This window comes from Engystomops pustulosus, chromosome 2 (genome assembly GCF_040894005.1).
Source record: "Engystomops pustulosus chromosome 2, aEngPut4.maternal, whole genome shotgun sequence".
NCBI classification, from domain to species: domain Eukaryota; kingdom Metazoa; phylum Chordata; class Amphibia; order Anura; family Leptodactylidae; genus Engystomops; species Engystomops pustulosus.
The window spans coordinates 100,955,900-100,983,684 of NC_092412.1; the positions used below are offsets into that span (position 1 = coordinate 100,955,900).

General features: G+C 40.2%; 2 protein-coding genes across 3 annotated transcripts in view; both read right to left on the bottom strand.

Annotated features, from left to right (window-relative positions):
- MGAT4A (alpha-1,3-mannosyl-glycoprotein 4-beta-N-acetylglucosaminyltransferase A) overlaps positions 1–27,785 on the bottom strand; it is a 46,126-nt gene that overhangs the window by 6,450 nt on the left and 11,891 nt on the right. For both annotated transcript variants that reach the window (XM_072135735.1, XM_072135734.1), the window contains exons 3-11: positions 19,581–19,748; positions 17,745–17,885; positions 15,796–15,929; positions 15,091–15,137; positions 6,553–6,666; positions 4,921–4,996; positions 4,390–4,504; positions 3,783–3,913; positions 429–536 (exon numbers count right to left, since the gene is read on the bottom strand). In XM_072135735.1, coding sequence (XP_071991836.1) covers positions 429–536; positions 3,783–3,913; positions 4,390–4,504; positions 4,921–4,996; positions 6,553–6,666; positions 15,091–15,137; positions 15,796–15,929; positions 17,745–17,885; positions 19,581–19,748 — 1,034 coding nt within the window. The remainder of the gene's footprint in view (positions 1–428; positions 537–3,782; positions 3,914–4,389; positions 4,505–4,920; positions 4,997–6,552; positions 6,667–15,090; positions 15,138–15,795; positions 15,930–17,744; positions 17,886–19,580; positions 19,749–27,785) is intronic.
- Positions 6,696–10,029, bottom strand: LOC140118178 (uncharacterized). Its single transcript, XM_072135733.1, has 2 exons — positions 7,939–10,029; positions 6,696–7,656 (listed from the first exon to the last, which is right to left on the bottom strand). Exons 1-2 carry the CDS (start codon positions 10,027–10,029, stop codon positions 7,204–7,206), a joined length of 2,544 nt encoding a protein of 847 aa, XP_071991834.1. The 3' UTR covers positions 6,696–7,203.

Here is a 27,785-nt window from a genome sequence, read left to right on the forward strand (position 1 = left end):
GAAGCAATTGTACAAAATATTTAATGCACATTCTACACATACAATGTACTTTGATGGTGGAGAAGCAATCATGAATGCCTCTTCACCTATCAGAGGTAGGTAAACCACAGACATGCTATATGCCGTCTATAAACAGCACCACTGAGGACAGATCCCAATTCAGACTCTCTCCCAGCCCAAATTAGCAATAAGATTCAGGTTTTGGTCTCATTCAGATGGCCGTGTGTCTGCCAGGATCTGATTCCCGGTGAGCACAGGGCCGAGAGTAGTAAGCGATCTTCACCACTCCTCCCTCCAAAGGCAGACTCTGTGTGCAGTCACCAGGAGCCATAGAAGTCTATGGAGGCTATGATCTGGGCAAAAAAAATATATAAAACATATGGCATGTGAAAAATGTGAATTATGTATAAAACAGTCTTTCTACTTACAGTGAGTTTTTGTATTTTCCCTGCTAAAGAGGAGTGCAAACCAACGTGCTGGAAGAGGGAAGGTCTAAACCGGATTCGAAGATTTGATTTTTGCCTGTCACAATGTTTCTAGTAAAAAATAAACAAAAAAATGATAATAGTTAATAACAGCATAAGAAATGGTAAACAACTCCTGGAAAATCCATCTGTTCCACCCTGTTTATCAGCTGTGGAAAACATCAGTTTAGTGAAAAATAAAAAAAATACAAAAAACACTGTACTATAATTCTTTATAATTTTCCCAAGATGCTACATAATAAACTGGTGTGTTCCACTTTAAAAAGGTTGTTCACTTTACGGGAAATCCCTTCCTCAGTTTTCCCATTTCCCTGAATATACATTGGTATTCTGCGATGCAGATACAGATATAATTAAAATGCAATGGCCAACCACTTTTAATCAATAGCCATTCATTTAAGTTTGACTATAGTACTGTGGCCTTAAAGTAATATTCCATGGGGTATACAGGTCATTGAGGTTTTAAGGCAATTAACAATAAATCTCTCAAAATAGAGGCTCTGCAGAATAGAACATATATACATAGCTCAAAAAACAAAGGGAATACTCAAATCCTAGACACATCCTAAATCTGGATGAATGAAATATTCTCATTGAATACTTTGTTCTGTACAAAGTTGAATGTGCTGACAACAAAATCACAAAAAAAATCATCAATAGAAATCATATTTATTAACCAATGGAGGCCTGGATTTGGAGTCACCCACAAAATTTAAGTGGAAAAACACACTACAGGCTGATCCAACATTGATGAAATGTCTTTAAAACAATGGAAAATTCAGCTCAGTATTGTGTGTGGCCTCCATGGCCTGTATGATCTCTCTACAACACCTCGGCATGCTCCTGATGATGATGCGGATGGTCTCCTGAGGGATCTCCTCCCAGACCTGGACTAAAGCATCCACAAAGCTTCAATGCCTTCATCTTGCAGGAACTGCTGACACACTCAAGCCACATGGACCCCAGGGCCAACCGCACCAGCATATGGTCTCACAAGGGGTCTTAGGAACTTAGCTCGGTACCTATTGACAGTCAGGCTAGCTCTGGTGAGCACATGGAGCGCTGTGCAGCCCTCCAAAGAAATGCAACCCCACACCATTACTGAGCCACTGCCAAACCGGTCACGCTGAAGGATGTTGCAGGCAGCAGATCGCTTTATATGGCATCTCCAGAGTCTGACACGTCCGTCACAAGTGCTCAGTGTGAAGAACACAGGGCGCCAGTGGCAAATTTACCAATCCTGGTGTTCTCTGGCAAATCCAGCATCATGCACGGTGTTGGACTGTGAGCACAACCCCCATCTGTGGATGTCGGGGTCTCATATCATCCTCATGGAGTTGGTTTCTAACCATTTGTGCAGACACATGCACATTTGTGACCTGCTGGAGGTCATTTTGCAGAGTGCTGGCAGTGCTCCTCTTGTCGATCCTTGCATAAAGATGGAGGAAGTGGTCCTGCTGCTGGGATGTTGCCCTCCTACAGCCCCCTCCACTTCTCCTGGTGTACTGGACTGTCTCCTGGCAGCACCTCCAACCTCTGGACACTATGCTGACAGATACAGCAAACCTTCTGACCACAGCTCGCATTGATGTGCCTTACTGGATGAGCTGCACTACCTGAGCCTTTTATGTGGGCTGTAGAGTCCGTCTTGTGCTACCACAAGTCTGAAAGCACCACCAAGATTCAAAATTGACCAAAACATCAGCCAAAGCATTGGTACGGAGAAGTGGTCTGTGGTCCCCACCTGTAGAACCCCTCCTTTATTGAGTGTGTCTTGCAAACTGCCTGTGGAATTGCTTGTCAATCAGTGTTGCTGCCTAAGTGGACGGTTTGATTTTTACAGAAGTTTGATTTACTTGGAGTTATATTATGTTGTTTAAGGGTTTATTCTTTTGAGCAGTGGGTATATATATATATAATATATATTTTCTAGTGAAACCTTTTTCCTGGAAGTTTTGCAGGCAAAGAGACTGCCGAAACAGCTCCTAATAAAGAAGTTACCTTGACCTCACGGAGTCAGACATTAGGGAACCAGGAAATACTTAGCACTTTGTAAAATATGTACTATATGGTGTATCATAACGCTGTGAAAAACCCTGTATTATAAAGTTTTTTTCATGTGCCTTAGCCACCTAAAAAAAAAAAAAAAAATCTACCATGAAAATGAAGCATGATAAACCAGGAACACTTAGAGATCCAGACATTGTGACTGTGGTAAGAATCTTATATATGTGTTATCCATGGCCTCCTTCCCTTTAAATAGAACTTTAAAATAATACAAATGAGTCTGAAGGGCTCTTGGGAGTGTTACCAGAGCCCTGCCGTGCTGCAGTTTTACAGGCTGTTACATGTTCAAGGAGCACTTCCTCCTCCAACCATCTGCTGAAACCTTCTCTGCTGCAGTGATTACATCAGGCAAAGTGAGGAAGTGCTTAGGGAGCAGGGGAAGAGTTGAATACTAATCGTCTGTGAAGCTGCAGTGCTGAGGGACTCTGGTAACACCCCAAGGAGCCCTTCACACTCACTAGCACAATTTTAAAAGTTGATTTTAGAAAGTAGGAGGTCATGGATAACAAATATAAAATGATAACCACAGTCACAGTGCCTGGATCTATGAGTAATTGGCCCTGGTTTATCATGATGGATTTTGATGGTAGTTTTACCATTTAGATTTTGTATAGCAAGCAGAGATCTAGATAACAATGAGGAATTGATACAGAAAGTATACTGAAAACCTGTATTGCTCTTAATTACACAAATAATATCAATGATTTGTTGAAAGTGGACAGTCCCTTTAAGTCCTGGAAAAATTATTTCATTTAGTCTTCTACAAAGTATTTTGACTTGAGCTACATGAATATAAAAATGATTCATTGCTATGTATTTTAACATTGTTAAAATTAATAATTCCAAAAATTTTAACTAAATAGTCATATCTCTAGAGGAGAAGACCCATTAGACCAGATAATAGTTGGTCTACTTTACGCCAGAATTTTGTGGCACGCGGTTGAATTTTCGTTGCACTCCAACAAAATTTTCTGCCACCCAAGACAGGCCACGCCCCCTTTCTAGAGGTCACACCCCAAGTCAGAAAACGGTCTAAAACTGTATTAAATATGGCGCTCTGCATTTCGGGCAGAAATGACATCAGAATTCTGGTGTTGTGGACAAGTTGATGTATCTCCCCCAATCTGTTCTATAAACTGCTCTGTATTGGATTATTATACATGCACAAAACTACTTAGAGTATCAGGATTTAAAAAAAAAACAAAGACAAAAAAAAAACACACAACTTACTGCATCTTTTTCTGGGTTACAGACTTTTACCCATAGAATATGGTCAAGGAGCCAATCTATAGGCTTCTCCTTGTAGAACATTAAGATGAACTCGACAATAAGAGTGATATCAGGAGCTTGAAACATTTTCCCTGCAATCATAAAACAAAAATTATAGTATTACCAATACATCAGAGAGAAGGGATCAGAATACGGGCAGTAACCTTATTGCTGGTACCACGCTGCCTTTTCATGTCTTAATTAGCACAATTTTTATAAGGACATTAAAAGGCAGATTCCTGGGGTGAACCTTCTCCTAGCCAGCTCCCTACCCGCTGATACTACTATGCCAGCAGCAGGCAGTTAACACATTAGATGCCAAATCAAAAAAAAATAAATATTACATATATATTTATATAGAGAGAAAGTCCATGATGAGATAAGTATAGTGGGTTACACAATATGATGGAAAAGTGCTGAAAACACAGAGATTCAAGCTCTAATTTATGATTGGTCCATTAAATGTAAAGATGGAGTTTCCTTCCTGTAGCTCCAGACCAAACTGTTGCTCACATCATTATGTTTGCAGCGTCCCAAGTGGCCAGAATACAAGTTCAAAGTTCCTTACCGATGAACCCCAACTGAGAAAACTCCAGTATCATCCACTCTTCGTTAGACAACTGGAGTGCAAAGTTCTTTATTGTACTGAAATAATTTTGCTTGGCAACAATATCATCCTCAAGCTGTAATGATACAGGAAAGTAATCATTAATATCAATGATAAAACAGTAAAGTAGACCTCTCACAAGGAAAGGTTAAGGACACATATTGTCATAAAAGGTATTCTTAATGGTGAAGAGTTTTCTGTTCCCTTCGCTTCCCAGCTCAAAGTCTTCTATCTGAACAATGCCTTATGTGTCATATTCCCTATCCTTTCATATACGAGCCTAAAGGGGAGTCCTACAGGAATCAATAGAGGACACAAATGTCATTGATGAGGACCAGAGGGAAGAAAATAATTCATAACCACTAGGAAGAACCACATTCACTGCCATCTATATCCTTTACCTTTCTAGAAGAATAGAAAAATAAAAAAATATTATGGGAGGCCAACTTTAAAATATATTCAATCCACCAAACATTGTATAATGCCATTTACCTGAATGTAGTAAATACCCTTCCTCTGAGCATACATCATTAGGAAACAGTAGTCTAAATTCTGTTTGGTTCGCCATCTGTAAGAGAAGGTTAGCATGAACACAAATATAAAGAATTAAATATACAGAACACATATTGCCTTGTACAGACAAATAGGATTTGATATAACAATATCATAGATCATTTATTTATAGAGCACCATTAATTCCATGATGCTGTACAAGTGATAAGGGATTGGCATACATTACATTAAGACAAGAACAATTGTAAGTACTAATGAAAAACTACCCTGAGACAAGTGGAAGGAGACACATGATGGCTCCCAATCTATATTAGAGGGAAGATGGGGACACAAGGTAATGGAGCAGAGCAGTGCAGTTATTGTGTGCTGTAGGCAATCTTTAACAGGTGGGATTGAAGATTATGTTTGAAGGTTTGGAAGGTCGGGGGAGAATCTGACACATTTTGGTATAATGGGCGCAACATGGGAGAAGTCCTGATGGTTGTGAGAAGAGCAGATGGTAATAGAGCAAAGGTCCTGTGAGGAGTGAAGAACAGAACCTTGAGTACCACCCCCCGGCTTCAGCCATTATTTTATACACTATTGCTATATACAATGTATAAATCTGCATTACTTTTGTTATAATGAAAAATAAATAAACAGTATTCTTAATATATATTGGTTATTATTTATTATCCGCATAACATATAGTCATAGGGTACATTCACACGGTGATATGCCCGACAGGTGGGCATACCACCGTGCGCTGGAGAGGAGGAGGAGGAGGTGAACCCCTCCATAGAAAATAGCGTCGGACGGCCGCACACACACAGGGAAAGATAGAGCATGCTCTATCTTTTCACGGTCTACGGCACGGAGCGGTGCCACACTATGGGGACTTATATGTGTGCGTGTATATGTGTACGCCACCAGGCCGCCATTACGGTCTATGGGGACGTATATGTGTATGTCTAAATGCACCCATAGACTGTTTGCACTAAGACAGCAGGAATATGAAAAAGTATGTGCTTGAAAGTAATACCTTCTAACATTCCATCCCCCATATTCTCCTGGCACCTAGGGGTGTCACAGTGCATGTCTACATATATGGCATAGTGACCATGTCTTAGGTCTAGATGATGTGTTTGCATATGTTTATGTGCTGTTCTCTGCTGTTCCCATGAGAGCCGTAGTCTGTAGTATTGTTCTATACCTATTATATACACTATACCTCTAGGCATTACTTATTGTTATGCACTAGATATGCATTGTTAGTTTTTAATTGATTCTGTTTTGCTGCTATACTATCATGATTATGATTAATAAAGACTATGTTTATTGAAACACATTGTGCTGTTGTCTTCAAAACTTTTTGATATATGCCACCTAGAACTCCCAAACATTACATACTTAAGTTATGTCTGCAATAAATGGGAGCAATTTTGTAGATGTCATATTGTAGGTATCCCTCTCCAAACATATCTTATAGATAGCGATGTCCATGGTAACCTATCTTTCTCTCTCCATGCTAGTGATCCGAGCATATCGTAGCATAGACATACAAGCAAATCCCACAAAGGTCTGGTGGAGGTCAAGGACTAATTCTTGCAGTGTTAACTTTGTGTTACAAACCTGACTCTTTCCTTGGAATCTCCAAAGGTCTCCTTTAAATTTGTTAAGTCTGGATAATAGGTTGCAGGCGGAGAAATCACTTCCACTAAACCAGAGCCGATTTCTGTGGAGAATCTAATGAAACAGATACAATACTTAAAGGGGTATTCCAGGAATCAGCATAATTCATATACAAATGGGTCCTTGAAATATAAGCCAATATGCTGATTATCATGTTTACTTGTCATCCATGCTTGCACAGAGGTTTTCCTTTTTTGTACAATTAAAAAAAAATGAAAATAAAGAGTTGAAGAAAATGGGAATTATTCTCACCGTTAATTCGGTTTCCATTAGTCCACCATGACGGCCCCACTTGGAGGATGACCCCTTGACCTCTGTAGGGACAGGAAGCAGAGAAGTTAAATACCCCACCCCCGGCATCCATACTCCAGTGACTACCAAATAACTACACCGGCAGCGGATGCAACTCTTTTATTGTATGTTAAATCACACACAATTTTTCCATAAGTACAGTATAATATACATGGGTGGGAATATATATGGGCCGTCATGGTGGACTAATGGAAACCGAATTAACGGTGAGAATAATTCCCATTTTCCATTGCGTCCCCCATGACGGCCCCACTTGGAGACATAACAGATTAATTTTTTTCAGGGAGGGACAACAGCTTGAAGTACTTTTCTGCCAAAAGCTAGTTCTTTTGTACTCTGTAGGTCAAACGTCATTTGACTAGACCATGTTGCTGCCCTACAAATTTCATTAATGGAAGCTCCCCTTTTTTCGGCCCATGAGGTTGCCATGGCCCGTGTGGAATGAGCTCTAATAGTTTCAGGTATAGACATATTTTGAGCTACATAAGCATTTTTGATGACAGTTTTGATCCATCTCGCTATAGTGGATTTTGAAGCTCTCGTGCCTTTGTTTCTCCCGCTAAATTGTAGAAGGATATTTGAGTCCCTTCGCCATTGCCTTGTTGTTTCTAGGTAGAAGAGAAGAATCCTTCTGACATCCAGAGAGTGCCATTCTTCTTCCTTCGGAGTTTTCGGATTTCGACAGAATGTAGGTAAGATAATCTCCTGGCTTAGATGGAAGCTAGAGGATACCTTGGGAATAAAATTTTTATCAAGCATTAATGTTATTCTATCTTCAGATACTTTCAGGTATGGTTCTTTGATAGATAATGCCTGGATTTCTCCTAGACGCCTGGCTGATGTTATGGCAATGAGAAAGGTTAATTTGAGCGTCAACTCTTTAATATTTTTTGAGTCTAATGGCTCAAATGGAGGACCGGTAAGATAATTTAAGACAACAGATAAGTCCCAACTTGGGACAGCTATTCTTACGGTAGGTTTTAGTCGGGAAGTAGCTCTTATAAATCTCCTTACCCATTGGTGATCCGCTAGAGGACTATCGAAGAAGGCACTCAACGCAGATATCTGGACCTTCAAAGAGCTGGTCTTCAGGCCCTTGTCAAACCCTGCTTGGAGGAAATCCAATACCTGGGAAATATTGGGAGAGTTCTGGTTAGGAATCTCAGGTCCACAGAATGTTACAAACTTATTCCATATGCGGAAGTAAATAGCCTGAGTGACAGGTTTCCGACTCGCCTTTAAGGTGGAGATGACCTTGTGGGACAAGCCCTTGGTTTTTAGCAATTCCCTTTCAGGATCCATGCTGATAATTGGAGAGCCTGGGGATTTGGATGCAGAAGTGGTCCCTGGAATAGTAGGTCCGCACGAGGAGGGAGGTGAATAGGCTCTTCCAGAGATAGCCTCCTGAGTGATGGAAACCATACCTTCTTTGGCCAGTAGGGCACTACGAGGATTACTTTTGCCTTCTCTCTTTGGATCTTCTGAATCACTCTGGAGATTACTGGTATTGGTGGGAAGGCATACATCAGTGCCGCATTCCAGGGATGTCTGAACGCATCTAGTTGGCTCATAGGTGTTGAATTGTCTAGCGAGAAGAAAAACTTTGTCTTCGCATTTGTGCGGGTTGCGAATAGATCTATTTTTGGAACACCCCATTTTAGGGTTAGATGTTTGAAGATCTCGTTGTTCAGGCACCATTCGTTCTGGTTGATGGTCTTCCTGCTTAGGTAGTCTGCTACCGTGTTTTCTTCTCCTTTCAGATGGACTGCAGATAGGGATAATATGTTCTGTTCTGACCAACTGAAGATCTTTTCTGATAGAAGAAGAAGATCCAAATTCTTTGTGCCCCCCTGGTGGCGTAGATATGCCACTGTGGTGACATTGTCTGAGTATATTCTTAAATGATGGGATTTCATTAAATCTCCGCTGACTTTCATGGCTTCCCACACTGCTCTCAACTCCCGGTAATTGGAAGAACGGTTTTGTATGGATAGAGGCCATTTCCCTTGAAGAAGGGATCCTTCGAAATTTGCCCCCCATCCAGACCGGCTTGCATCTGTCTGGAGTGACCACAAGGGCCATGGGTGCCAGGCTATCCCTTTTTGCAGGTTCTCTTGATGTGTCCACCAGGTTAAGGCTTCTTTGACCTCTGCAGGGATCTCTATCTTCCAATCTAGATGAGTCGGATCTTTGTCCCATACTGATAGGAGCCAACTTTGTAATCTGCGGGTATGAAACTGACTCCACTGTACTGCTTGGATACATGCCGTCAGTTGGCCTAATAACTTCATCACATCTCTTATGGAACAATTGACTCTGTTCTGAAATAATTCTACTTCTTGACAAAGTTTTGATACTTTTCCCTGAGGAAGGAAGGACATCTGGAGTGATGAATTTAGAGAAATCCCCAGGAACGTAATAACCCTGCTGGGATTCAGATTTGATTTTTCCCAATTTATTATCCAACCCAACTGTTTGAGGGTGGTAATTGTGAAATCTCTGTGATGTATTAGCTCTTGTTCGGATCTTGCCACGATTAGTAGATCGTCCAGATATGGGATTATGATTATCCTTTTTGTTCTTAAGAAGGCAACTATTTCGATGATAATCTTCGAGAATGTCCTGGGAGCTGAGGATATTCCGAAGGGAAGTGCCTTGTACTGGAAATGACTTATGATGCCTTCTGGGTTGAGGACCGCAACCTTGAGAAATTTTTGGGATGCTAGATGTATTGGCACGTGATAATAGGCATCCTGCAAGTCGATTGTGCACATGAAGGCCTCTGGGGGAATCTGGGTGATCGCCGAGTTTACAGACTCCATCTTGAATTTCCTGTATAGAATGTACTGATTCAGGTCTTTCAGGTTGCATATCATCCTGAATGTCCCGTTGGGTTTTTTTATTAGGAATAATGGGGAATAGTGACCTTGCCATATTTCTGATTCTGGAACCGGAATGATGACATCCAGATTCAATAACTTCCGAATTTCCGACCATAACTGAAGAGCAAGCTCTGGAGACGGTTGTCTGGTGAGGAAGAATCTTTGGGGAGGAAGAGATGTAATCTCCAGCCTGTATCCATCTTCCAACATCGATAAAATCCATGGATTCTGTGTAATTTTTATCCAATGTTGGTGAAATTTCAGGAGTCTTCCCCCCACTCTGGCGTCATTTCCTAAATGATGGGGTGGTGTTGCTGGAACTAAGGAGGAACCCCCTTCCTCTACCCCCCTTTGGGTAGCTCCATTTCCCTTGCTTTCCTTTCCCTCTATAGGGAAATCTCTTTTCTTTTTGGTCCCGAAAGGGCTGCTTCTTCTGGGTTGTTTTTGCCTCCGGAAAGCCCTTCTTCCTATCGGCTGCCTTTTCAAGAATGGTATCCAACTCCTGTCCAAATAGGTATTCCCCTTGGAATGGAAGGCCACACAGTTTAGATTTTGACCTGAAGTCTCCTGTCCACTGTCTTAGCCACAGTGTTCTCCTTGCTGAATTGGAAAGTGCTCCTTCTTTGGCGCTAAACCTTACACCTTCCGCTGAGGCGTCCGCAACAAAGGCTGCTGCTGATTTAAGTACAGGAATTGTTTCTAAGAGAATTTCTCTCGTTGTTCCATCCTTGATGTGATTTTCTAGCTCAGATAGCCAGTAAAAAAGGGTACGAGAGACTGACGTAGTGGCGATGTTCGATTTAAGATTCCACATAGACGATTCCCATGTCTTTTTCAGCAGCCTGTCTGCTTTGCGGTCCATGGGATCTTTGAGCTGAATAGAGTCTTCAAAGGGAAGATCGGTCTTTTTCGCAATTTTTGTGACCTGGACATCTACCTTAGGAAAGGAATTCCAGATCTTTGATTCTTCTTCCCCAAAGGATAGACGACTCTTAAACTCTCTTGATATAGAAATTCTATTTTCTGGTTCTCTCCATTCCTCAAGGATTAGATCCTTCAGGGTCTTATTGATCGGAAAGACGCGTCTCTTTTTAGCCTTAAGGATCCCAAAAAGCTCATCTTGAATAGACGTTGGTTCTTCAACCTCTTCAATCTTTAGGGTGTCCCTCATGGCTTTCAGTAGAGGATCTAAATCCTCGGACATAAACAGGTATTTAGATTCCATTTTTACTGCTGATGTAGATGGAATTGAATCTAAATCTAAGGAGTCCTTGACCGAACCCTCTAGTGATTCTATATCGGACTCTGATTGGTATTCAACTCTCTGTCTTTTTTGTACAGGTTCCTGAGGTATTAGGTTAGCTAGAGATGAAGCTAACGAACACTGAACCTCCCCTTTTATAAAAGTCCTCATTTCGTCCATAAAGGATGACTTTTCCTCTTTCAAGAGGCTATCAATACAGTCCTTGCAAACTGCTTTTTTATAATCGATAGACAATTTGTAAAAGCACATGTTGCATCGACGGGAGGTAATTTTTCTTTTCCCCGCATCTTTGGGAGGTGGATCCTTAGATTCTCTATGCTTCTCCTTCTCTTTCGGTTCCTACCAACAGAGAAGGAGAACAGTGTCACTATCTAAGAATAGTAATACTAAATCTTAGGCATAAATAAATTTGTGTATGTTAGGATATGACCCACAGTAACACTTAGATACCCCGAAACCACTCACAGGAGCTATAGGCGGGGGATCTATAGACACAGCATCCATAGTACAGGATTCCACGTTGCCAATGGTAAAAAACGGCACCTATGTGTACACATATATATATTAGCATATTTCAAATAAACGTCATATATATATATATATATATATATATATATATATATATATATATATATATATATATATATATATATATATATATATATATATATATATATATATATATATATATATATATATATATATATATATATAATGGACTGCTGTTCATACTTGCCTTGGACACACAAGATCGTGAGGTAAGGCAAAATTTTGGCCCAATAGAGTGGTGCCTGAAAAATATACAGCCCATATATAATACTGAGTCATTGCATATTAAATGTCTCAGGCCGAGTTTACAATGAAAATACCTTAATAGACCGCAGTGGAGGATATGGTGCGCCGGGATACAGGAGCATTAGACCTCAGATCATTGTGCGTCCCCGCCAGCTTTAAATCTTACCGCTCCACGCGCCTGTTTCCGGACCGTGCGACAGATTACCTCACTTCCGGTGCGCCACCGGAAGTTGTCACTGGCGGCCGTGTCAGGCACGCCGCCGCCATTTTGTTGAAGTCCGGGTGTCGTTAACCTCACGGGGTCGCGGACAGAGCCGGAACTACCGGCCCCAACATGCCGACAAGGGAAGGGTCGTATGCACCGATCGCTGTCCTGGACCGGAGGGGTAAGAGGAGGATCCCCGCGCCACACATGCTCCCCTCTCACTGTCCCTCTTGGATGGAAGGATCAGAGGAGAGATCTTCTCTACAACCTTCCCTGTGTAGGGACAGGAAGACACTGGAGTATGGATGCCGGGGGTGGGGTATTTAACTTCTCTGCTTCCTGTCCCTACAGAGGTCAAGGGGTCATCCTCCAAGTGGGGCCGTCATGGGGGACGCAATGGAAATAAAAGCTAATATGTAATAAGATATTTTAAACTTTGCTACCCATAACAGAAAAATGCTGTAGTCATTCCCTGTAATGAGGAATTAAAATGCTACAGGCCCTTTAATCAGTCCGTTGATTTCCTCCCGGCGGAGCAGACACAGGAGGGAAGATGGCCGCTGGTCACATGTCCACATCACATGTCCTGCACCTGCCTGGGCAGGTCATGTGATCATCACTATATTTGGCTATAGTCGGTTGGTTGCAGTGCATCCAGTATGGTCATTGTTGTGGTGAGACATCAGTGAGGTAATGGCAGTTACACACATGATTGCTATGGTAACAGGGCAAGAAAGTCTGTTATATCATTACTGGGAGCAGAGTATAAGCTGGAGGAGGAGTTACTGAGAACTAAAGGATCATGGGACTTGTAGTTTCCAGTGGTCGCCATCCTGGTGATAACTCTGCATACTTTAGAACACCCATAACATTTTGTGATTCATAAAATAAAACTATCTAAGCTCCATTATGTGACTGATGACATTGAGTAAGTATCAAAAGCAATATATCTATGTCCTAGAGAATATTACAGCAGCAGGGTCACTGCTGATCATTTCCTTCATAAGGTTTAATACACCTCTAGAAGCTACATCAATCATATCACTTATTGGACTATGTGCTTGACGTGTTCTGTGCACAAGGTGTATATTTAAGTACGTCTTGCTAACCACTATAATACATGCTCATTACTAATATTGTGCCCTCAGGATATCCCTGTGTTTAAGTTCTCCTGATTTAAGGTGTTTTATTATACTTGATCGAATAAAGATTTAGCTTTTAGTTTAATTTTTTTTGGACGTATCTAGCAATTTTTCACCAGTTTTGGTATTATATACTCCTTTGTGGGAGTACAGTTTGGATCATATGCATTGGGGTCTGTTTTCCATCTTTCTCTATTTAGTACCTACAAGGAGTTCAATCGCACAATACAGCAAAGGTCAGCCTTTGTCTTAGGCCGAATTCACACAAACGTACAGGGGACGTAAATAAGGCCGCAAGCTTGGGGCCATACAGGAGTCCCCCATATATGGCAATGGCCGTATGGAGCGATACACATCTCCTATCTTTCCTGTGTGCACACAGCTGTACACCGCGCATCTCTATGGAGAGGGGAGCGGACATATGCACGCCCGACTACGGCATACGTTCGTGTAAATACAGCCTTAAACCATTTTACTTCCTTGATTGCTATTTTGCTCATATAATTGATATGGAATTCCCAGGGTCTATTTTCTCCCCTGCTCCAAAAGTTTACTACTATTCTCCTGGATTGTTGTAATGTCCAAAAATGTAAAAGAAATGTCAAAATCAAGCATATAAACCAGAGACATATAGATCCAGGCACTATGACTGTGATACTAGTTTTATAGTTGTTATCCATTGCCTCATTCCTTCTAAACTTATAAAATTATGCTAATGAGCTGGAAAGGTTCCTAGGGGTGTTACTGGAATCCCTTTGTGCTGGAGATTCACAGGCTGTAATACTGTGCAGAAAGATTCTTCCCTCCCCCCCCATTTTTGAGATTACATCAGGCAGAGGGAGAAGGGCAGTCTAATTGCCTGTGAAGCTGCAGCACAGCGATGCTCTGGTAACATCCCCAGGATTTTAGAACAAAGTAAGCCATGAATAACAAATACATGTAGTCCTAGGGTTACGTACAAGATAGGTTCCAAAGGTTTGTTCTTAAGTTGAATTTGTATGCAAGTCGAAACTGTATATTTTATAATTGTATTTCGAGGCATTTTTTTTTTTTTGCCCCAGTGACAATTGGAGTTTCAAAATTTTTAGCTGTAATGCGATTACGGATGACCAATAAAGCTTCATTACTGACACCTTACAGCTGATCATTACAGCCTGGGACATAATAAAGCATTCAGAGAGCTTCACCAGAGGTCACAGTGGGCAGAGTGGTCCGTCTTTAACTAGGGGTCATCTGTAAGTCGGGTGTCCTTAAGTAGGGACATTACCACAGTCACTGTGCCTGGATCTAGGAGTAGGTGTCCTGTCTTTATCATGATGGATGTTTGCCATATTCTAACACCTGTAGACATTTTTTTATTACAGCATTTACCATATTTTTATATTTTGACAGATCAGGCAATAGCTTTTTTTTGTAATGGGAGCAACATGTCCTTAAGGAAGTAAAAAGATGTCATCACCATCCACAAGATTGAATTATGATATTGTAATGGTAATCTGTGGTAATATAGAATACTTTTATAGAAGCCAAGTATGAAATTGAGGCGATATTCACATCACTAGGAAGTTTCTTCCACGTACATTGACATATTAACAAGCTAATGCTAACCAAATTCTCTCATTTTCCCAGTAAACTTCAATTGTCAACACTAGCTCAAAACATGTTTCAGAAGAAATTATCAAAAAATTCAGAAGTATGTATTGTATTTTAAAGGAATCTGTCTAGAGCATTTAGGCTCAAAATCCATCAACAACCTGTTCTCCAGGAAGGACAATGAAAGGTTTACAATAACCTTCAATATTCTGGGACATTTGGCATTTGTGGGCTAAATCCTAATGATTCCTAAGAGTGATCAAGTAGAAAATATATATAACTTACTCTTTCTCTAGGCTGCCAACCACGCTATGTACATATTCAAGGTCTGTCTAGAAAAATAAAGTAACATGTCAGAAAGCAAATAGAGCACTTTGATTTTTTGTGTCAAATGTATGTCAGGTATGAAATGGCCTTTCTACAATTGCCCTTTTACCTATAAAAAAATAAACCTCCAAAGTCAGGTGAAAATGATCAAAGAAGAGTCATATTTTGGCAAAGAGGAGTCAAGTTTAGAGGCTGCTTGGGGAGTGTCATTGCAGATGCCCCCATCTACGGTTCTATAGCACCTTGAAACATGCTGGTGTCATAGTAAAGAGAAGAATCTCATCTTTCAGATCACATCAGACTTGTGGTTCTGTGCGCTCATATCACATGACTTTGGAGGAGATTTTGTTAAGGTAGACAGGTGTGATCGCATAAAAAAGAAAGGGAATTTTAGAAGGGACATGCTATACGCTACCTGATCCTAATTTAGGCTATATGTACACATCCTAAACCATATACACAGCTGGATTTATGTTCAGAAATTATTTGTCTTCTATTTACATTTTAGGCTTAGTTTTATAAATATATTAAATATTGCTGTTATACAAGACACTGTAATCCTTACAAAACACACACACACACACACACACACACACACGAAAAGTCACAAAACTTTGCACAATTGCACATACAATTGATTGATTGAGTATGCACTGCACTTACTTCTCCAATGAAGACTATTATAACACAGTCAAGTTTTTCTTCTGGAGACAATTTATCAATTAATGAGTGTAAAGTCTCGCTCAAATAAGACTTTACTTTCCGTTTTACGGTTGGGATGCCCATTACAATTGAAACTGGCAAAAGAAGAGAAAAGCAAAGAAAAAAATTTAATTAACTAGATATCCAGCATTTAGTTAGTAGTGTCAACCCCTTCTTCCACATAGATTGTAAGCTCTTGTGAGCAGGACCCTCTCTCCTATTGTTTGAACAGAGAAATATATTATTACTCTGCAATGTTAACATTTGTCGATATATTATACCCAATATTACGATATTATATTTACCAAATGATTTGTAGATTGCTACTGAATATGTTGGTGCTATATAAAGGTTGGAATTACTGCTTACATTGGATAAGGCACTTTTTATGCAGTTGTAGAGTGCACAGAACAGCTGATCGCTGTGGGGACCAGAGGCAGCCCCCACACAATAGACAATTGATGACCTATTTCGGGTCATTAATAGGAATTACTGGAAAACAGCTTTAAAGGCCATGGCACAGCAATTTGTAGTCATGAGACATAAAACTGCAATGTCATGGTATTTCGCTGTCATTACTAATGAGCACGGTGCGAGACCTGAAAATTGCTGGCACTATGACCTCAAAATCCAAACCCGCAACTATTGCAACAGGCAGGGTGACTTCAGCCTAATTCACTTGTAATTCTAAATTATTCCTCCAAAATATGAAAAAAATATGTTGGACAATCTGCAATTGATCTGGATACCACAATTAAATTAAATGGGGACATGTCCAATGAATCCCTGTATAATTGAATCCTGGGATTATGTGCAACATTAAGCATTATATTTCATTTATAGACACGGCCATATAATGAAGTTATATCTAGGCTTTAAATAATCCCAAGAATCCTTCTGCTGAAAAAGCCTTCACCACCATCATGCTCGCCTGGTCACATATTCTATTATGTATCTATGGCAGAATAGTACATATCTTGCTGCACCTTCTGTTTTTATTTCATCATTTTCTGTATATACCGTAATCATGGGAACATAGTCCATAGGGAACTGAAGGCGGGGAGTAAGTAAGACCAATTGTCAATGCTTAATCCAGTTATCTGTTACCTCTTAATGTGATCCTACAGATAAGAACAGGTGGCTTCAGACTAATTTTAGGCCAATGACCACATAGCTGTTTTGAGTGCTAAAAATGCTGCAAAAACATTTTTCCCCTCAAAATGTCACACATTTTTTCTTTTTAAATATTAAACGCATAAGGCTTTTTTAAGGGACTGTTTTTCTTGATGGTTCCATATAAAGGTGGACGAGATGTGATTTAGTAGCATTTTTGTGAAACTCAATATACAAAGCACAATAATAACACTAGGGTTTACTAAAGTAGACTAACATTAAAGAGTGTACACATATCTTTGTGTCATATTTATTCCACTGCTTGGATACATTATACCAGACAAGTGTGCTCAGAGTGAGCTCATCAATATGTCTGGTTAATTTAGACGAAAAAAAAATTCTATGTGGACCAAATCTAGTAATTATTTGGCACAATGTGAGCCAGAATTTATCTTATCAAATTTCTGCTCTAAATATTTCTTTCTCACATTAAAAGAACTATAAACATTTTATATTTCCATCATGTACAAGGGGTTGTTTATGATGCTGCAAATCATTCAGGGGTTAAAGACAAACCCTGTCCCAGCCAATAAAAAAAAACATCGAAGCCTTCTTTAAATAAAGGAGAAAACATGCCCACTACAGGAAAAGCAAAAATGAGAAAGAACAGAAGACCGCAAAAAAGTACTTGGATAGAAAAAAAATATAAAAGGAAAAACGAGAAGAAAAAAAAAAAAACATTCTGCCCTGATGGTTTTGGCAGATATGAGTTATGCATTTATCTTGGAAGTTCATACCTCCTGTTCTTCCAAGACCAACCTGCACAGCAGGCTGGAGGCTTCCTTCATGGTTTAATAAATGAGGCATATGGTAGTATATATTTGGCACTTGAAGTGTTTTTCTGTAGTTCAAATCCTTTAACAATTTGTGCGCTTCATCTAAAAGAATAAAACCAAAACAAAAGAAGAATTGAAGGTTAGGGTTGTACTAACAGCACTATGTTGTATTGTGAGTCAACAGTAAACATATTGTGCAAATCCTAAAGAGATTGTTCATATATTCTACATAAGTCATTAGTACTCGTAGTTCTAGCCTATAGAGTCTATGTACTGTAATGTGCTCCAGTAATGAACCCCTATTAAAGCATAGCTCCAATGTTATGTTTTGTTTTTTTTACTAAATTGTCATATGTAATTTCCCCTTTTAAAAAATGATATTTTCTGTTAAGAAGCTTCATGTCAACAATCTCTTCCTCACCAGCAGAGACTAACCTCTTCCTGCAATTGCCAAAAAGCAGAATCAAATTTAGGTTGCCCATGGTTCCTATCATATCATAGGTTCTCTCATTAAATAATTCAGCAGCACTAAACACTGCATAGCCTACATTAAGGATCTATATGTTGACTAGCCTAGCAGCTTTCATCACATTGAAGCGCATGCAGCTGGTAAGAAGTAGTTGAAACCAGCAGTGAAACATTTACACGAGTCTGTGCTGTGTGAGCACTAAGGATTAATAGCTTCTATTCTTAATAGGGTTAAAGTGCCAGTGCAGAATATGGGTGAAGAGTCTGTGAAACAGCATGAGTTGCAGAGAAAGAAAGTTCTGCAGAATCACTGACTTAGATAGAGGGACTGATACTAGAGGGGAGATCTTGTACCTCACTATTCTGTGTAGGAGCCGTTTGCATCCACAGCACTGAACACACTCATCAACACACAGAGACTGCTGTCATATGACCTCCCTCTAGAGTAAGACTCTGTTGCTCCTGTGGTTGGCTCGGCACTTCTCCTCTTACCCCAATTATGCACTGCTCCATAGAATGATGTAATCGCTGTATTGTCCCTAACAGGGTGTCATCTGGACAATTCAGGAAGCTCTGTGTAGTGGGTTTATGAAAGGCAGCCAGCATGCAACCCAGCTTTCCCAAGGTCCAGCATTTTGTAATTGTTTTTTGAGCAAAACCACTTGGATCAGGAAGTAAACAAAATAGGTTTCTGCATCATTGTCGCTATAGCAATATCAAGGTATGTTTGGTTCACATTGCAATAGTGCTACGTTCCAGCTTCAACAGAAACCTTTCTCAAGCTGCTATGGATTTTTCAAATATATATTTGACCAAACTATGAATGCTGGCAGCGGCATTTCCCCATTCTGTCATGCCTAATGTAGTTATGCATTCGGGTAATGATCTCATTGCTTCTTTCTGCACAGTCAGCAACCTATCCTTATAGATAAATCCTGGAATACAAAGTGATTTCTAATGGCCTACAGGGATTCCTCCTGAATGTCATGACAAACCATTGGCCTGTATATAACGCGACATCTGTAGATACATATAATCTCCAATCAGAATACGATGCTGAGGCTGCAGGCAAACATTGGCCCATTTCTCACCATTTCCAAAAGAAAAGAAATATCTAATGGAATCCTCATTCTTAAATCCGTGCAGAAACACTAAAGCATAAAACCGAGCACTGTAGGCGAGGAAATGCTAGGCCCGGGAAGATATTTATAGAGGGTTCAGCAAAGGAGAGAATACATAGCAGAATAAATACTATCAAAAATGATTTCATATAAAGCTACTTGTCAATGAAATTTTTTGGTACCGAGTGAAATAGGTTACACCTTTTACCTGAGAAATGACTTAGTGCATCTCTACTGCCATTGGCCTCTGTCACGGCCCTCCGGAATTGTTCCAGAATGGCATGGAGCTCTGAGGAGCGCTGGAGAGTTCTATGTTCAGCAATACGGAGACGTTCCTTCAAGGCATGAAATTCACGCTGATAAGCAATCAATTTCTCTGCGGAAAGAAAAAAAGTCATGACAATACCTCTCTATTACAACGTTTTGTACAGAAAGGTGTAACAATTTCCACTAGAGAATAATTGGGTCTGTGTAGCACATACTAAGAATCATTTATCAAACAAAAAATGTAAAAATAGTAAGAGCCAAGAAAGGAGTAGGTTAAAAGGGTGTGGACATTTATACTTTCCCTTCCTGTTTAACCTAATCCTGGCTTTAGCTCAAAAAAAGCTTCAGTAATTTTTGCATGAACAAAAGAAAACAAAAAACTCCATGTGTGTGCAGCTATTTGCAAATAAAAAAAAAATATCCTGCCTAGCGGTGGCCATGTTCATTTATAATACACGTGCCAAATACAGCAATGCATTGCACCAGCTTTAACCCCCTCACAACCGCCATGAGGGTCGAGGGGGGGTCATTTATCTTTATTTTTCTCCCTGTTTTTTCTATCTTTTTTGAGGCATGTTATGGCGCATTGCAATTTTTGCGCCATTTTGGGGACATTTTGAAACATTCGCCGTTTTTCGTCACCAAGACACATTTATTTTCTATTCCAGATGTGATAAATGTCGCAAATGACATTTATCATTTTTTGGCGCAAAATAAAAATTACTTTTGTGCAACATTTGTAGCAAAGGTCTCAAAATTAGATCTAAAAAAAGGAATTAAACACAAAGAAAAAGTGAGAGATAAGAAAGACAGAGATAAGATAAATGACCCCCTATGTGTCCCCATGCCGACACCACATATGATAGTTTAAAGTGGGACACAGTCATGGTGGAAGATTTATCATACACCGGTGCACGATAGTGGCCACGTCTCCCTTTGTTGCACCAGATGCATCGTGAGGCAAATTAAAGTTTGCTGGTTTTTCAAAAGAATGCAGGAACGCCCTATTCCCATCAAGGGCCGTCGCTCCCCTCTACCTCAAAGTCGTGGAAGTGGCATATTCGCCATTTCAATTGCAAATTCCTGCAGTGCGTAAGAAATGTGATTGTATCACTGCTTCTATGCCACAAAACTGGGGTAGAAGCAGTGAGAATTCTCCCTTCATGATGTACATATATGTCCAGAATCATTTAATATAATATCCAAACAGAACCAGAGAAATACACAGTTTTTTTTATTGCTACTTTAACTGGAATTTAATTCTCCACTCTAATTGGACACCAGAATTGTGCCACAGTTTAGAAGATAGAATGCAGAATACAGAAGGAGGAGTACATGCACCCTCTGAAACCTGTGACAGATTGCCACTAATTTAACATATTTAGGTACAGAGTTTATAAAATGTTACTGATTATTAAAAAATGAATGGAAAGAATAAAAAAAAAATTATTTTTTTTCCACATGTTTTAGCCTCAAACGTCATGAATAAACTAATTAAATGCTATACAAATGTGAAACGCACACGGGCTGGATTTCGACACAGGTCAGATTTTTACAGAACAGCCACATACAGATCATGATTACAGTTTGGCGCAGCCTTATGGTATCACTTGCTCCATTCATAAGACAAATTTGTTTAATAGTGATATACGTAGTCTGTCAGCTTCAGTAAATTAGGCTTAGTGTCATTTCCTTTGTACTCTCTTTTGCATATTCAGACATGGTTTATTGAACATCTCATGTGAAATTCCTCTTATTTACCAGCGTTCTTTTATGCTTTGTCTTGGAAGTTTGGAAGATATACACTGTAAGTAGAGCATTTTATTGCAGAATTCTGTGGTCAGCAACTTTACATCTTACTGAAAATAAAGTATTAATTGGAATTGATGCAGTTCTATCCTGTGGAAGTAGTGACGGCTGCCTGTATGCACCAAACAAGTGCATCTAGTGAAACACAGAAAACATTCACAGAATATTTCTGCATTTAGGTACATAGGATTACGAAGGAAGCCTGATCGATCAAGCCTTACCGTGGGGCAGCTGTGTACTGCAGCGAGCCGGCACTAGTAAGTTCTCTTCATCTAGTAGAGCTGGCTTGCTGCACATAGCTGTCCCACGGTAAGACTTAAATCGATCAGAACTGCTGTGAAGCGACTGCACATGCCCGGCAGTCGTCCCGATCTAGCGAGCGAGGTATATGTGAATTGTGCATGTGCTAGCTATGCGCGTTCACATACTCCAGGCAGGTTCAGAGAAGCCTCATTCTAAACGCGTGAGCGGCGGTGGCCGCATCTAGTGATAACAGAGGGCCGTTACTAGTGTGCAGGTAATACCCATTTACACTGTTATGGCAATAAAGGTGATTTTTTTAAAATAACAATAACAATCCATTGAAGAAATGTTTTTTTGGGGGGGTTAGGGATTAAATGAACTGAAGTAGGGGAGGTGGGAATACCCCTTTAAAAAAGCCAACACATTTCTGGTGTTCTATTAGCCCATTAATAAGGGCAAATTATTCAGGAGCTCTGCTGGGGAACTCAATCCAAGCCTGATCATCAGCAGTGGTTAATTGGGCGAGCTGGGCATTTTCATTTCTCGTTAGGGAAATTTTCTTCACACAGCTACATTTTTAATAACACGCAATTGAAGAAATGTATAATCTAATATATAAAGCAGAGTGTGTGCGAGTGTGTCCGATAAAGGAATCTGTACCATTGCGTTTACAATCACCAAAGTTTGCCCAGTCCTTGCCTGTGACTCAGGGAGCGTCATAGACCAGGTTTTGAGCCGAAATTTTCACCCCACGCTTTCCAAAATCCACTTATTACCCACCATGTACAGGAGCCATTGTCTGCTGCTGCTGCGGAAGCTTTGATAGGTTACTATAGGCAATGAGTATAAGACGCTTATGTGTGAGGCAATATGGATAGAAATACAGAGATGGGGGGGGGGGATTTATCAGAAATGTCTCAGGTAAAACTGTTCCAGTTGCCCATGAACACCAATCAGAGATCAGTTGTAATCTTATTAACAGCTGAGGGAAAATAAAACTTGAGCTCTGATTTGTTGCCATGGGCAACTAAAGCAGTTATGCTCTCAGACATTTCTGATAAAACTTCCCATTGATAAAGTGATATAGACAGTCACTGACAGAGAGAGCAGAGACAGACAGTCACTCAAAGACACAGACTTTAGATACCGTATTTTTCGGACTAAGGCGCACCATCAATAAATGCCTGCTAAACCGTCTAGGTTCATATATAAGGCGCACCGGATTATAAGGCGCACATGATTATAAGGATGAATGACCAGCAGGTGGCAGACCTGTGCACAGTTCAAGGCAGCTGTTGTCTGTAAGTACGGTTCATATATAAGGTGCACCTATGATTTCTGAGAAAATCAAAGGAATTTTTGTGCGCCTTATAGTGTGAAAAATACGGTACATATAAAAATTTTTGTTAACCCATTCTATTTTGTTATAGCTAAGAGCAGTTATTTACTATCGCGGACAATGCCAGGAGCTACGGCTAATATATAAAACCAGATGGAAATACTGCATTTAAAGGAGTTCCCATTCTGAACCAAATGTCAGCCTGGCATGCAAGCCAAAACCTGCAGGCTACAGACGCATATACATATATACACACACACACACAATGATATAAAGTACTGTGCGGCCTGCACTGCATTGGATAGACCAGAGTCTAGACAGCAATCCCCTTATGTATTCCAGTATAGACAAATTTTCTGCACAACTAGCACATCACAAAAATAAGGCATTGCCCATAGCAACCAAAAACTTCCAATTTAATGCCCTGGTTCTACCTGCACTAGATAGATGCAGGAGTGTATGTACCCAACAATATCGACTAAAGATAGAGGTTTGCAGAAGAATAATTTATACAAAATAACCGTGAACATTAAGATTGATGGTATATATTACATACTCCAATAAAATAGCCAGAATAGGACTACAAAAACGTGCCTAAAAATATAAAATGTTACCGTCTACATTATGGAATTTCTATTGACGTCAATAGATATACGATCCACTTTAGGTCTATGCATGTGTTACATGAAAACATGATTTGGATTTACTTTATGAAATGACAGGAAAAGTGGTGTGTGTTGTGCCATACTGGCAGATAGTGGGCCCACCAGCACTGTGCATGCCTCTGCGGGTACCACATCATAGTAATAGAGTCGTAACATCGATTTTCCTGGAAATAAACATGTGATATTTGCTTTTCTGCCATTTCAAAAGTCGAAGCAGAACGCTTCCAGAAATGAAGACTTTGGAACATGTCATTTTTGTTAAGTACTCCAGTTTTTCTATGAAAACAGAAGGCTGAAAGGAGCTCTTTATCCTGCACACGTCAATAGATGGATTCATTTTACATCCTGCAATGTTTGCATTTCCACTAAGAAAACGCACACTCTTATAAAGATGCAGTCCGCTTACCCGGGCTGCCCCACACATATCACAGCTGGACATGGTACCCACCAACCACATATATAAAAGGAAAGCTTTCTTCAGGAGAGACTGCTAAATAAAGTATCACCATGCTCCAAGCTCCGTACATGCAAATCTATAGACAGAACATCCTTACACATTACATTGCAAAGTAGACAGCTGCCTAGGAGAGAACAAACCCTACATCATGCCTTGATGGACTATTCGGCGATAATGGCCTAATTATACAAGCTATAGTCTTGCAAAAGGAAAATTATTGAAATAAAAAGAACTAGTGTACAGAAGACTTCTAATATACATACAATTTATTCCATAGAAACTGCGATCAGGGGTGGGCACTGTACAAGCCGTTTAGAGAAACTACTGGTGTATATGCAAATTAAGCTTATAGAAATTTTGTTGAACCAGGGAGCGGCTGTATCTGCTGGTGAACCCATTTTCTTCTTATTACACTGCCCGGAACCAACTCTTTACACATTTTTTTTTTAATCTCATAAAAATTTTAAAAAAGGGTTAGATAAACAAGAAGGTGTCCTGGAAAAATAGGTTTCATAAAGATAACAGGTCTTATTGAATAATTATTCATTATATTATTGCCAGCCTTTGTTATCACTTAATGGCGTGGCCAATCACAGCTGTCATGTGGGAGGTGGGTCTTTGGGCAGATAATTCTTTAGAATGTAGCACCTCTGTCAACGAGCCAATAGCAAGACACTCAACCAAGAGAAATATACAGTATTTTTCGGAGTATAAGGCGCACCATCAATTAATGCCTGCTAAAATGCCTAGGTTCATATATAAGGCGCACCTGATTATATGGATGAATGACCAGCAGGTGGCAGACCTGTGCACAGTTCAAGGCAGCTGTTGTCTGTAAGTACGGTTCATATATAAGGCGCACTGGACTATAAGGCACACCTTTGATTTCTGAGAAAATCAAAGGATTTTATTGTCCACCTTATAGTCCGAAAAATACAGTAGATGTAAAATTTCAAGGTTTTCAAATTATAGAAAAGTTGAGACCACCTAAAAGAGGGGGCAAATGGGACAGGCTTATCCAGCAAAAAAGAAACCAAATGAAATTTATAAACAGACTATTCGGTTCGACTGCATCCAATGAAAAGCTGTCATCTTCCTCTGGTGAATTAGGGATTCCTTGATATGCCTGGTTATGGCTATAGAGTGGTGGCAAGTTTTGAGAAGCACGTATGGGTGTCTTGGAACATTCTATTGCCTCCTATATGCGTGCATTGGACATATTCTTTCCCTTTTATCCTTAAGAACCTTTCTCGAAGTCCCAGTAATATGGAATTTAGGATCTTTAGATCATAGGAATAAAAGAATACTTGGCAAGGGATGATGAGTGATGGGTACACTTGTATTTCTCCATCTTTGTTTACCTCTTACCTACTTGTCTTGACATATGTAGAAGCAGCTCCATCATTTGTGTACCTATTTACCTATGCTACCCCCCACCCCGTGGCTGACATATGCGAGGTCAGGGCGGTCTCGTCTGATGCTACCAGAGACTTGCGCTCATGTGAACGGAGGAGTTTCTCTTCTCCCATCTTGCCATTGGGTAAACAGCGGTGACACAGCAGTGATGAGCTTGTTGCCACGTGTCCACGTGTCTATAGTGTTGATAATGTAAACACATCTGATCCCTGATGAATGTTATCAGGAAAGAATACAGTGGGGGTCATTTACTAAGGGCCCGATTCAGATTTTCCCGACGTGTTACCCGAATATTTCCGATTTGTGCCGATTGTACCTGAATTGCCTCGGGATTTTGGCGCACGCAATCGGATTGTGGCGCATTGGCACCGGCATGCACGCAATGGAAATCGGGGGGCGTGGCTGAACGAAAACCCGACGGATTCGGAAAAACCACGGCATTTAAAAAAGGAAATTGTGTTGCGGAGCTTGCACTCACCTTCATCCAGGATAGGATCGTGAACTTCAGTGCATTTCAGGGAACTTCAGCGCAGCAGCGCCACCTGGTGGACGTCGGAGGAACTACCTTGATGAATCCCGGCCAGACCAGAATCCAGCGCAGAGAACACACCGCTGGATCGCGAAAGGACCGGGTAAGTAAATCTGCCCCATTATCCCCGTTAAGCAGCAATCTCTATCGTAATTTAGCCAGCATATTAGCCTTCAACTTGATCACAGTTTTTCTGTCTTCCGATATGTTGTATCAGTGATCAGACACAATTTTTTAACTGACACAATCCAACTTTGGTGGAGGGACAATACAGTGTTCATAAGAACTTGGACTTTCATTTATTTTTTAATGTGTACCAAATAAATGTTATATTTTAAACAACATTAGATCCTTTTGATACCCTTTTCAGTGATACAGCGCTAGGTGCAAGTCTTAACCCTTTGTCTACCAGACAGAACACTACTGAATGTAATATTCATGTCAGGGCGCACCCAGAAGGGGTTAATATTCTTTTTCTACTGTAGAAGTTGCAATATGGAGCATGAAATAAGACTTGAGAAGTACATAGTATATTTCTTTTAATATCCATACGGCACACAGAAATAGGACAACAAAATTAATGAAAATATAAAAGCAACAGAGATATTTGTGGCCTCTCTAATAGAATACTATGGATTAAGTTTACCATGAACTGACTTATCCAACAGACGTTCTAAGGACTTGCCAAGAAAAATCTTCAATGACTGCCAACGCTGCTGTCAAACTACATCTCTATTTGTATATATTATTCCATATTTTTTTCTCTCTAATAAATTTAAAAAGGAACCAGCTTTTTGTGGTTTTAATGACATGCATTTAACTTCATGGTTAGACACTCCTTTAAAAACGGATGTACCAACTTCTCCTATCCACAGTGCTCAGCAATTTCCAACCCTTCCATACTACAGGCTCCACCCATTATCAAGAATGGGACCCCCAATTTCCCCTTGTCCTAATTGTTACTGGGTCCCCGATGTCAGAACCTCACTGTACCACAACTGGCGGATAGGGCGCCCAGTAATCCAGTGTGTGAGGAATAACATTGTTTCTGGTCATTATGTGACATCTACACCTAATTTTCGTCTACGCTAGTTTTGCAGTCTTCTCCGCAGTAGAACAGATACTGACCTACTGTGACCTTCATCTTCCTGGTCTATAGAACTTCCACGTAATCTAATAATTCATAGAGCGTTTGTGTCTCTTGCTGGCAAAGATTTTAGAGTGAAAAACAAATGGAGAAAGGGACTTTGCTTGGATAAGATATTAGGAAGCCTTTTATATCCATCTACTACAGAGTTACGCATTTGTTAAAAAGTTAGTGACCATTTCAAAACTAAAAAGATTTTGAGAAACACTTACAGGCTGGGCAGAGAGTGGACTGGAGAAAGACATGTCAGCTGTGCCTGTGTCTGCTCACATGATCATTTATGAACATCAGGGACAAAGTAGGGAAGAAGCCTACCTAGACCCCAGCAATGGCTGCAGCAGCAGGTGTAGGTTCTCAAGACAAGAGGAATTGGGGAGGGGATGTATCACATGGTCCTTGACTGTGGCTGTAGCAGTCTGTGTTCAACCTGCAGGCAAGGTGGGGGAGGAGGGCGCTACTGGCCCATAGCTGAGACAATGGGGCACATTTACTAAGGGTCCTGCGGCCCCACTTTTGTTGGATATTCCGATGATTTCAGTTT